A 13,417-nucleotide genomic window follows, 5' to 3' on the forward strand; every position below is an offset into this window, starting at 1 on the left:
GGAAAATATATTCTGTAAATATAGGCTTAAAATGGCAAAACATTTTAATTTGTAATAGAACTGCTTTGGGGAAAATAAACTCTAAACACTTGCCATGCTCAAGAATATTTGATGTCAACACACCTCTAATCTTATATACTTATAATTTGCTAATCTTTTCCAGCAGTTTATTTCCCTCATTTTGCCTCCCCCCCCCCACACAGATTAAATTACAGAACACACACAAAACGTCTGGTAATTTTTATTTTTTATTTTTTTGCTAAAAAAATTGTGTGGGGACATAGGAAGCTTATGTGATTTCCATTGACATTATTTGTGCCATGTAGTCATTTAAAGATGAACTTCCATGCCTTTTTAAATATGAGAGAACTCGACCAATGTATTTTATTTTCTGATACTTCATGTTGATTGATAGGAAGGGTGGTACAGAGCATGTATGTTTGAAATAAATGAAAGAAAAGCTGCAGAAAACCGACACTAAAATATTAGGTTTTACGCCCTTTTAATAAATAGCACACATCAGAGTTACTGTGCTAAAGCTGTAGTTACAGTCATGTCTATGCAGTTAAAGTTATTAGAAGGGAAACATGCTAGTGTGGTCAGCGTATTAATGTCAAGCTAATGCTACAGGGTGGTGTGTGAATAGGGAGCATGAAAATAGAGACCGGAGACTCATTTGGTGGTGTAAGCTCTTAAGGTTCCAGGAAACCTCCTGGGGCTGCTTGTGGGCAGATGACGTAAGAGCGTGCTGGAGACATCGCTGAGCGTGGCGCGGCTTTCACGGATGCCACGTCATGGGCCTCCCGAGACGGGACGCGGTTCAGCCCTCTCCTCTCCTGGGAGGAGGGTGCCCAGGGTCGGCAGAGGAAATGAACAGCAGCAACCGGGTGAATGACGACTCGGGGGAAACATGCGTGGCACTCGCTAGAACTCGCCAAGATGTTCCAGAAGGTTGAAATGTTGAAGAAGCAATGCTTTTCAATATTATTCTTATTGAATATTTATTATGTGTCAAAGATTAAAAAGCCTGGTCTCATGTATTCTCAAAATGAGGTTAAGTTGAAGAAACTAAGTCTTAGAAGGGTAAGTGTCTTACCCAATGTCATAGACGCAGAGGACAGTGTGGGGGTGGCCAGCGGGAAGGGGGCACGGGGGCTGGGTGGAGGGGGCAGGGGGGTTGGGAAATGGGGACATCTGTAATAATGTCAACAGTAAAAATAAAATTAAACAAAACAAAGGAAAACGTATGAATCAATGTCTGGGCTCCACCCCAGCCATTGCAGTCATTAGGGTTCGAATAGCACCCAGGGGTGAAAACAATCAGTCACCTGTCCTAGCTAATTGAGGAAGGATTGAAGAGAATCCCAAATAAAGGACTAAGAAGTATATTAGAAACTGAAAGAGGTTTACTTCAGTGGGAACATAATATACGGGGCTGTGGAAGTGTGGAGGAGCGTAGACGTCTCCCTTGGAGTTTGTGGCTGCGAGGGCTCAGGGAAGAGGATATTTCTCGAGAATTTTTCTCAAGGTTCCTCAGCAGCCGTGGCGCACCGGGGAGAATTTGGACATCTCTTCACATTCAGTGTTGCTGTCTTATCAGGCAACCAGGACGGCTTTCAGGTCCTCGGACTCTGTGCTGCCCGCTTGGATATTTCCACCTGCCTCCTCTTCACTGAAGAACACTACTCATCCTTCACGACTGGCTCACAAGGACCAGAGGGGGGATATTTTAACCCTTGTGGGCCATACGGTCTTTGTCACGGGCACACAGCCCTGTCCTAGTGCGAAAGCAGCTGTGGACAACCTGTAAATAAATGGCCAGGGCTGTATTCCAATTACAAACTTAATTATGGATGCTGACATTTACATTTAATATAATTTTCATGCGTCACAAAATAGGATGCTTCCTTCAGGTGTTTTCAACCATATCAAAATGTAAAACCATGCTTATCTCGTGTACCACGCAGCAAGGAGGGCTCAGCCCACAGGCCGTTCCCCCAGCCGCTGTTCGGAGGCATTGCTGCAGATACCAACTCGGTCCTCACAGAAATCCCGTTAGGCAAATACTCCAGTCATTCTCATGTTTACAGATGTGCACACTGAGGCACCAAGCAGATAAGCAGTGATGCCAAGCTACACAAATGCTAAATGCCAGAGGTGGGACTCAGAGCGAGCCTGGCTCTTCCACATTCTCTGTTGCGGCCCTTTACTACCTACTGCTCATGGGAGTGTGTGAAGGAGTCCCGAGGAGGAACGAATTAGAGATAAACCACCAACACTTTGAGAGACACCAGATCAGTACTCCGTGTGGACTCTGGAGACAACAGTGGAGGTTAGAGATCTGCGACAGCATCATCGATGAATGAGTCAGGGGTGTTCCAGAGGTCAGGGGAAGACTTACAGACCTATGAAGCTATCAAATATTTTTTAAAGATTGTATTTATTTATTTTTAGAGAGAGGGGGAGGGAAGGAGAAAGAGAGGGAGAGAAACATCAATGTGTAGTTGCCTGTCACGTGCCCTGTACTGTGGACCTGGACCACAACCCAGGCATGTGCTCTGACTGGGAATCGAACTTGTGGCCCTTTGGTTCAGCAGGCTGGCACTCGCTCTACTGAGCCACCCCAACCAGGGCTAAGCTATCAAATATTTTTGTTTCAAAAAAAGAGCATTTTATGGACTTCAGAGAGAGTTCATTCTATGTATTTTCACATTATCGTGTTTCACAATCAATATTTTATATAGTCTGTGTGTGTGTGTGTGTGCGCGCGCGCGCGCGCGCCTATGAGTTCTCTTCCAGCCTGGGAAAAAGTCAAGTCTAGGCAAATCAATAAAGGCAAGCTGAAGACTGCTGTGACCAAGGTGAGCCTATCTAACGCAGCTTTGAGAGAGAGGGAATGCTTTCTGGAGGGCATTTCCCATCAGTCACATCCTGCTCACCCTCAGGGGAGGTGGAGCTAGTGTTTCAGACAGGGGACTAGGACCTGGAAGGGCCCAGAGGCAGGAGAAGGAACGTGGTGGGTGCTGGGAAGTCTGAATCCAATATGGCTAAAGCAGGGAGCGGGGAGGTGTTGGGGGGTAATGAAGCCAGAGGATGGGGATCCAGTAGGGCGCTGGGAGAAAGAGTGAATATGGCTAGGTCATCAAGATTTTATACGCAGGGTACGTACATACACTGGGAAGTTAGTGGGCCTCTCTGAAGGGACTCAAGTAACAGGCTGACACGAAACGTGGAGTTTTGGAAGCTTCCTCAGGCTGTGGTATGCAGATTAGTAAGAAAAGCCACGGAAAACAGTTGAATGGCTATTGTAGTAATGGACTGGCTCTGATGTCCTATTCTCCCATAAAATAAACAGTAAAAGTAGACAATAAAAGCCAGGAAAATATTATCGAACAAAACAGTCTTCTGATTGGATACATCTGAGAAGTTCATTATGCTCCGTGCCATCTCTGTTGGCAACGTAGAAACAATTAAAATATTTAGGGCATTTAAGATTTGCTTTGAATATGGAAACTTCACTTCTTTTAGATATATTGAGCTAAGCTAAACTAAATTAGCCCCTTTCATCTTTCATAGTTGCAGTTTAGTTAATAAAATAAGAAGAATAGTTTTCATGTGTGTGTGCACGCACATGCGTATAAAGCCTTAGAACCATAAGAATTTGTTAAATGCTATGATTATGAGATCAAACAAAAGGATTTCAAAGTGGCTTCACTTATTATTGATTTTATTTGAAAGGAAAAAATAACTTTGAGACTTGGGTAATTGTGCTATGTTTTTGTAACTTGACATGTCTTTTTAGGAAAAAAAAATGACATGAAATCTTTATTAGGTGCCCCTATTTTTTTGACTGTTGTTTGAAGAGTGAATAATTACTTGGTGTCAGGTGTGTTTTCAAGGAACCCCATGAGGGAAAATAGAGCCCTTAGTTTGAGTCCCGCAGAAGGAGTGTGTTTTTGTCACATCGCTGTCCCAGTAGGAAGGGACCAATGTCACAAGCTCTTAGTAACTGCTCATTTGCTTGTGGAGGAGGTCATCCTGTGGGAAGATCTTGTGGAGAAAAGGAAGTCGTGGTCCATTTTATGTATCCTTTACCTGTGTGTGGGCGGACCAGGACCACGAGACTGCCTTCCTCTCAGAAGAATGAGAGGCTTTAAGGTTGTGTTGGGATTCTGGAGCCTTTAAACTATTCAGATGTACTTTTCCTAATGGCTTCCAAGCAAGGAGATAAGATAAAATAAACAGATAAGATGCTGTGGCTTTTACAAACGGTCTCCTTCAGAGTCCTATATACCTGCAGCCTGAATTGAGTGCAACTGAAAACAAATATAAATATCGGGGATCAATTAACGACCTCAAGATTGTTTTAGCATATTATGTTTATGTTTTAAGTTTCTTTGGTAGGGTTTCTATTTCCGGGGTGTAGCACGGTGGGTGGTGGAATGCAGGAAGCCCAGCTCTGATGTGTGCATAGACGGTGGGAGCATCCTTGGTTTGCCTTCGGTTCCGATCCCTTCCTCTGCGCAGTGGGGACAAGAACACAGCCCCCAAGTGGTGTGTGAGGGTGACGGCCTGAGAACAACATAACCCAGTGACCGGCGTGTCCTAGCCTCTCCGGACATTGCAGCTCTTATAGTTCTTAGTATAGTAAGAATGGCAGGTGCCCTACTGGCCTAAAAAAAGTTGGCCATTGCAAGTGGGACTATTGTAAAAAATGTTCTCAACTGCTCTTGTTATTCTCTAAATATGCCAAGGCTGAACTAAAAAGTATCATGTTTGATAGAGTTAATGATCCCTTTACATCTGATTTCCATAAAGAAAAGTGTTTTTTTTTCTTTTTAACAATTAGAAACGATGTCTGCTCTACTGAATTGTATATTGATGTTCACTCAGCAGCTTGATGAAATAAGTAGATGGTCTTTATTGTTAAAGGAAACTGCCTTAGCTATTCTGTAAAAGGCAAGTTGCGTAAAGCCTTATCCGCATATGTTTGTACGTGTCAAGGTCAGTACCCCCAAAATGTAGTTACCTAAGAAATGACCAGATGCCCAGTGCTCACAAGCATTCATTCATTCCTTCACAGATTCTTTGGGACTGAAAGTTACTGTAAAGAATATTAATTGAAATTGTAATTTTCAAAGGATGACATGGTTGCAGATCATTTCTACTTTGTGAGTGTGATAGATTCTGGTGAGCATACCCTCTGATTCTCAAATCAGCTCCATTGTCATTCTCAACAATCCTATGAAAGACAGTATATTTATGAAACCTAACACATTTGAAATTTGACGGCAATTCTATTTTTTTGACGAACAACTGAAACTTTTCAAATCTAAAATATTGGTTCTCGCTTTCAGCCAGTAGTGACTTCTTTTCCTTCTGAACAAAACGGGGCTTTGTGAATCTACTCAAAAATAGATGCTGCCTCCTACATATTTATTGGGGCATAATTAGTAGCTTTTTAATTAGAATCTAAGTATTCGAGGTGAAGACTATGTCTCAGACGTGCTCAATGATACATTGGCCAGCACGTGGCCTTCTCTGAAATTTTAAATGTTTGAATAAAAATAGAAAGCCAATAGAATGAATGTAAGTATATTGAGTGCTATGGATTCTGAAGTCTGCTTTTAAAACAATGCTTACACCTCATGATTCATGGTTTTACCTTGTTAGTGAATGAAATGATACTAGGTTGTGGGTCAGGAAAATTTGAGGCTCTAAAAAAATGCATTTGTCCTTTCATGCTTGGTTCACTTCATAGAGTGTCATGTTTTGAGGGTTCATCCATGTTGTAGCATGTATCCGAACTTCATTCCCTGTTACGGCAAAATCATATTACATTACATACTACATTCTGTTCACATATTGATCAAAGGTTGGGTTATCTCCACCTTTTGGCTATTGTGAATAGTGCAGCAATGAGGAATGACATCCAGGTATCTGTTTAAGTCTCAGCTTTCAATTCTTTGGGTAAATACCTAGGAGTGGAATTGCTTGGTCATATGGTACTTCCGTGTTTAATGTTTTGAGGAGTATTTTGATTCTATGTCTTTGAAATATCTAAAATAAGCAAATTCATATAGACATAAAGTAGAACAGAGATTACCTAGGGCTTAGGAGAGGGAGAAATGGGGAGTTAATGGGTACAGAGCTTCTGTTTGGGGTGACGAAAAAGTTTTAGAAATATTGGGTTAGCAAAAAAAGTTCATTTGGTTTTTTCCATAAGATGGATCTAGTAGTGCTTAACTGACTTTAATGTCATTTGAAACAGTTTTGTTAGATTTATTGTGACAGCTGCCGTGTCAGCATGCATTAAAAAAACATCAAAACTGGTGAATTTTTGTGTGGCCATTTTAAAATTGAAGATGGAAGAAAATACTCATTTTCAGCATAGTATGCTTTACTATTTCAAGAAAGGCAAAAACACAACTGAAATGCACAAAAGATTTGTGCAGTGTATGGAGAAGGTGGTGTCACTGATTAAATGTGTCAAAAGTGGTTTGCGAAGTTTCTTGCTGGAGATTTCTCGCTGGACGATGCTCCATGTCAGGTAGACCAAATGAGGTTAATAGCCATCAAGTAAAGACATTATTTGAGAATAATCGACATTATTGCCATTTTGGAGATAGCTGACATACTCAAAATATCCAAATTAACAAATTTATTGGTGAAAATGAAAAATGTGTCTTTTATTTTATGGAAAAACTAAACAAACTTTTTGGCCAACCCAATAGATAGCAGTGACGGTTGCCCAACACTGTGAATGTAATTATGCTTCTAAATTGTACACTTTAAAGTGGTTAAAATGGAAAATGTGATGGCGTATCTGTTTATAATATATATAAATGAATAGTATAATATACCAAAACCAATGAATTGTATACTTTCAATTGCACTGTATGCGAATTATATTCCAATAAAGCTGTTTACTGCATTAAATTTATCCAAAGGGAAGTTTAGTTTTCCAAACTTACTTCCTACTGATCACTCCATGGTAGTAGGAGGAGGCTGGAAAGAATTGGATTGGGGGAATTTGTGCTGCTGCCAGCAATAGACCTGTGTGAGACACCGGAATGCTACTTAAGAGGGGAAAAAAGAACATCATTACTCATCTCCAGGGACTTCCAGTCTAAATATTGCAGCATGAAGCAGTGTCCAAGGAGCTACTCTGGCAGATCTAGATGGTGAAAATCAACAAATTATACATCGCTGCATACATGCATGTATGTACACATAACACGGATACACACACATTCACACAAGTAGAAGCTTATTTATATATAGTGCTTTGTAAATAACTAACATCGGAGAACACTCAACCCAAGGGCATTATAGTCTGTTACTATTCTTTTAACATCTAACTTCTCTTTGTACATACAATATGGCTTCTTAGTAACTGCTCATTTGCAATATTTATGCATAACATCCATTCTGGGTTTGAATCTTCAAAATCACCCACGTTTAGATTTTAAATATTTGAATAGTAAATCTATTGAAAGTTAATGGAATGTGTACAGATGCTTGCTTTCTCTCTAATGTAAAAAATGCCATTACTTGGAATAGTTAAAGATTTGCAAGTTGTAATAGACATGCACCAGAATGTTTGTAAATTCATAGATAGGTTATAGTAAGTTCTAAATCTACAAATCTACACATTCTCTCTCTCTCTCTCTCTCACACACACACACACACACACACACACACACACACACACACACACACGCAAGTATTCTGCTTTGCCATTCCATAATGTGATCCCTGATTAGAGACGCTTAGCGTTTGAGAACGTTTTGGTTGATATTGTGCCTGCTGCCTGCCTCCTTAGCTCCCCACCCACATGTTAGGGAAGCATTTCAAGTGATAAACAGATTTGAGAAGTGGAACAACAAACAATTTACTCTGTTAAAAAATACTCATTTTTATATTGGATGATTTGTTCGATTTTGTTTTTATTTTTAACTTATTTTTCAGCTGCTCCAGTTGATGTACTAAAAGCTCTAGATTTTCACAATTCTCCAGAGGGAATATCAAAAACCACGGGCTTTTGCACAAACAGAAAGAATTCTAAAGGGTCAGATACTGCGTACAGAGTTTCAAAGCAAGCACAGCTCAGCGCCCCAACCAAACAACTATTTTCAGGTATGTTCACTTTATTACTATGACGACTACTACCGTGTTAAGTCTCACTGTTGTTTTTATCATGGTATATAATGAACAATGATGATGGGGAATATATATTTTTATATATTAGACAACAAATAGATTGTGGTCTCCAAGGAAAATTAACGATTTAATGATTGTTGATTTGAATTCAGCATAATCACAGAAGATATGCTTATTTGAAAATGTAATCATTGGTTATTTTATTTCTGGATGATGAAACCTGAGACCAACATTCTGCCTAGCTCATTTCTGCATATAATCATGCAGAATTTATTCACTGGGGAGAATGTGGCAACTTCCCCTTTAATGATTACCCAGGTTGTCTTAATGAATATGTGGATTTAGACACACTTAATGAGTGTCTTTCTGAAATTAATGTATGTTTCTATTGAAAGAAGTATGCTTTCAGCGTATGTTAGAAAAAAGATTATTCTATATTATTTTTGGATGCTGTTCCTATCACAAGTATAATAAAAGTCGCATTCCATAGTAATTGTGAGATTTTATTCTTTACATGGGAAGTTTTCATAATGGTATTGGAAAATACTTAAGATGAGTCTTTCCATTTTCCATGAAAGTACTAATAAAAAGTACTAATTGGCCTAATAAACTAATCATCTAGAAATCATGACTGCAGGAAAAGGGAGTTGAGGGGTGAATGACAATTTCTGAACATCGCATTTTCTTAGCAGGTAATTCGTGGCAAGTACTCGCCTGCTACTGGATATGTGTTAATTACTTCTTATAACTTTACTAAATTGGGTATTTCCATCCTTATGTAACAGAAGAGGAAATTCAGTTTCACCAAAGCTGTCTAACTTGTCCAAATTACATGGGGTTAATATTTAATCCAGATCTTGACTGTTCTTAAGGCCAATATTGTTTGTATTATCAAGTGTGTTTGTTGTTGTTTTTTTTTTGTGCTTTGGGGTGTTCTCAGAAACAATTAATTATTTTATTTCTTCATGTTATATTCTGCTGTCTCCACCTCAAGGAAACTGAGCTCTTTATTTTCACATGAAACTGCCTTCTAACAATAGAATAATTATAAATCAAGGGAATAAAAATTTCAAAACAAGGCAGTATGTTTTTCATGGAAGGACATTTTGAAGTACACGTATTTTTGAAAACAAATTTATTTTGATAAGTTATTGATTCTTCCAAACTATTTCTAGTTTTGAAATTATTTTTAGGAGACAAAAAGTAATAAACTGCAAATGGAAAGAATTTCATTGCACAGTTTTTATGACTTTGAAAATGAAAACAATTAAAATAGTTGTTAAATCCATAAACTATTATAAAAATCAAATTAAAATATTTTAAATAGTAAAAGTTAAGTGGCTTTTCTATTTATCTGGACTCTAATGCAAAAATAGGAAAAGGATGTAAATTTTCAAGAGAGAACAGAGAAAAATGGATTAGTGGAAAAGCTTTAGAAATACTCAAGAAGTTGTCTATAATTCTTTTATACTTTGGCTCATCAACTCAGAGTCAGCTTTCTGCCTTCCAATGTGATAGTTAATTTGATTAATTGGGTCATTTCTGGTGTTTGACTCATGCAAAAAAAATTCAGTGTGGGGCAAAAGTAGGTTTACAGTTATGAGTACATGAAAGAGTTTATTCTTGTATTATTACATATTAATTATTGTATTATTTTCCATATGAACAATTGAAAGAACCTCATCCTTCAAATGTAATGACCGCTTTACTTATATCCCAGGGTTGTAAGAGGATAAAATAAGGTATATGAAAAACTGGTTTTGAAAAATAAACCCCGCAATTTAATATGCAGTATTTTTATTTAAAAAAGTACAAGTTGTCTTTAACTATCTGAAATATATTTATGCTATTCATTTAACTAATATATTTATTGAATAAGTGCTCATTAAGCACTTGTGTACATCTGCCCACGTGCTGCATAGTTGGGATATGATGGTTGGGTGGGGGTGGGGGAAGACAGTCTACCCTCTTGAATTTACAATCAAATTGACCAAGCATCTAATAGTTCTGATTTATAATGACATAAACTTTCTTACTTAGCAAAACTGCATTGTGTGATAGGAAAAACTGTTCAGGAACTCCTTGGCTTTCAAAGGGATGACTAAAATAATATCTTTTGATACTGTGTTCTTACACTGCCTCTTTGAAGAGTTGACGGATGGCCTCACGTTAGACAAAGGCAGAAAATGCAGTCTTGTACCAAAAGTGGGATCAAGTGCTTTAAAAGTGCCCACCATGTCTTTGCTGTTGGACTTGGCATCATGACCATTTCCCTAACTTCTTACTTGATTTTATGTAATTATTGTGCTTTAAATGAGTGGCTTTAAACTTTGACTATAGCTTGAATAATTATTGCAGGAATAGGTTAACAGAGATTCCTCTCCATTTGTTTTTATACCTGTATTGTCATTGCTATTTGAACTTAGGTGACTTATGAAGGCTACAGAAAAAGTTCAAAAACTAATAGGGTGATCTAGGAGTAATCTGGAAATTTGGACTCTGACTCTTTGGACTTCTCTTCTCAGGAGGAAGTTTTCCAGAAGATTTTTCAATATTATTTACAGTAAAACCCAAAAAAGGAATTCAGTCTTTCCTTTTATCTATATATAATGAGCATGGTATTCAACAAATCGGGGTTGAGGTTGGGAGGTCGCCTGTTTTCCTGTTTGAAGACCACACTGGGAAACCCGCCCCGGAAGACTATCCCTTGTTCAGGACGGTGAACATCGCCGATGGGAAGTAAGTAGCAGAATAATCCTGTGCTTCAGCAGAAAGCAATTCTCGCACTTGATTCATTCAACAAGTATTGAAAAAGTGTAATATGTTTTTTCTGCAGGCTGGCGATACAGAAATGAACAAAACAATACAGTATCTAACTTTACGTAGCTTACAGTCTGGGTAGACAAACAAGGAACGATAGAAAATTACTAATGAATAGTATATCAGGTGGTGATATGTGACAAAGAAATGGGGCGGGGACCAGGTTGGGGAATGGTGGCGAGGGACGTGCTTTTAAGGAGGGGGTCCAGGGGAGACGGCACTAAGAAGGTAACAGGCGAAGGAGGTTGGGGGGGGTGTCATGCTGATAATTAAAAGCCTAGTATTCCAGGAGGAGAGGAAGCAGACTGAGGGGTGGCTGATTGGTCTAAGCAAGGTCAAGGGAACCAGCCTGCCAGGAGCAGAGAGGGGGATGGGAATGCAGAAGCCACGTGAGGCTGGACGGGGTAGCACATTGCAGGTGGTCGTTAGCACTTTGGGTTGTAGTCGGAGTGAAGTGGGAAGCCACTGTAGACTTTTTGAGTAGAGGAATGATCTGCTTACCTTTTTACCAATCAGATTAGTATTGGTGAGCATTGGAAGCCTTATATCATACTTGGTATGTGCTACATTTCTAAACACTTTATACATAGTTAAATCATTGAATTTTTCACAACTCTTGGAGGAAAGTAATATCAATAACCCATTTTACAGATAAGCCAACTGAGGCACACAGAGTTTAGGTAACTTGCCTGAGATCATGTATCTGAAAAGTGGCAGAGACAGGTCATATTTTTAGAAAGCAGTCAGACACTCCAATAACTACAATGTTCTCCTGCAAATCATGCTGACTTCTGAATTCCGCGGAGTGAACATTGTCTCCTATTTAGGGAGCAGCTAAATTCAAGTAAATGCTTATTAAATTTTCTTGGCACTTGATTGCTGAATCTAGGTTTATCAAAATAGATTTATCTGTGATATGACATTTGGTTATAGACTTGAGAAGGAAAGAGCAGCGCAGATGGAAAAAAGAAAAAAAAAAACAACAACAAAACCCTACACTCAGCGTATCTTTGTCAGAGCCTTGGCGGAAATGCCTCAGTGCCAGAAGACACTAGGCTTTCACAAGTCATTTACATTATTCCCCTTAACACTTAATATGAAAAACGGTGGTAGGTCAATGACTGAAACTAAATCAGGGTAAGGAATGTGGGATGTGCTTTTGGATACGGTGGTTCTCTTTGATGTGGTGACACTGAGCAGATACAAGTGGGAATGAGGGAGTGAGTCACATGGGGCTATGGAGGAAGAACCTTCCTGAAAGAGCAGACATCTGCAGGGGACAATGAGGAGGCAGCAGTGCCGCTGGAGTGCGGGGATCAGAGGACAAAACGTTGGCCATGAGGGCAGAGGGGGCCCGGGGACACCCGTGAGGGGCAGAGTAGGGACTTGAGCTCTAACTGGGACTATTCAACGGTTTTTAGCAGGGCAAAGAGTTGGTCTGACGTTCTTAAGCGGCCACTCCGTTTGCCTGAGAGGGGACGCAGGGCCGAGGTGGGGTGTAGGTGGGAGAGGTGGCGGCTGAGACAAAGTGGGGAGACATTGGGTTCTGCATATACTTTGAATATAAGATCTGACGTGGTTTTCTGAGGCTATGAATACGCTGTATGAGAAGAAGAGCCTAACTAAAAATAACTCCAAAACCGAGTGCTCGCTTCGTGGTATGAATATTACATATGATCCCATAGTTTGACACATCATCATTAACCGATCTTAAGTTAATTCACCAAAAATAGCAAACTTAGAGGCCTAGTCAGCGTTTGACAATTGGAATCATTTTTATTTTCTGGGAATGAAACGCACATACCTGCAACAGGGAGAATGGCTTAAGTTAGGATGTAGGCCTCTTCACAGAACTACGTGCAAACGTCACCCTCACAGCACTAAGAGGTTCCGAATGTAAATCTTGGCTCGGGTCCAAGCACGCAGCCGCCCATGCTAGCTGAGCGCGCTGTGGAAAGACCGCAGATCGTGTGTATATGGAAATGCACTTGGTCCTCATCAGTCACCTTGCCAAGTCACATGAAACACACTTGAGGAAGGCTCTTGCCGCTTTTTGGGTACTTTACTTCATGGATCTAATCCTAGACATTTCTGGAATATTAATCTAGCACTTTTCATTTGGAAAAAAATTAAAATATAAACCAGAGTGGCTTGCAAAAGCCAGCGAGCTTCACTCGGTGGTTGCGTTAGCACCAGGTACTGCGAGTAAAACCCACCATATGATAGTGTGATGAGGGCGTGCGGGTTTCCGAAGGGCTGGCCAGATCGTCCCCTCGTGCCTGCCAGGGCGGCCCTGAACCTGCTGGAGCGGGAGCTTCACAGGGAGCTGCGGCTGGGGCCCTCCACACATGCGTGGACTGCGCTGGCTTTCTGCGTTTCCACTTCCTGCCAACCCTGGAAAGAAGGAGAGAGATTGTGTCTCGGCCCTGGCTCG

At 40.0% G+C, this 13,417-nt stretch overlaps 1 protein-coding gene across 2 annotated transcripts in view; it reads left to right on the forward strand.

Annotated features, from left to right (window-relative positions):
* The window catches only part of COL11A1 (collagen type XI alpha 1 chain), a 158,492-nt gene that overhangs the window by 12,797 nt on the left and 132,278 nt on the right, over nt 1-13,417 (forward strand). For both annotated transcript variants that reach the window (XM_054565071.1, XM_054565072.1), the window contains exons 2-3: nt 7,972-8,139; nt 10,689-10,902. In XM_054565071.1, the coding sequence (XP_054421046.1) occupies nt 7,972-8,139; nt 10,689-10,902 (382 nt within the window). The remainder of the gene's footprint in view (nt 1-7,971; nt 8,140-10,688; nt 10,903-13,417) is intronic.

This window comes from Pteronotus mesoamericanus, unplaced genomic scaffold (genome assembly GCF_021234165.1).
Source record: "Pteronotus mesoamericanus isolate MK-2021 breed Mesoamerican mustached bat unplaced genomic scaffold, CSHL_Meso_final scaffold_99, whole genome shotgun sequence".
Classification (NCBI taxonomy): domain Eukaryota; kingdom Metazoa; phylum Chordata; class Mammalia; order Chiroptera; family Mormoopidae; genus Pteronotus; species Pteronotus mesoamericanus.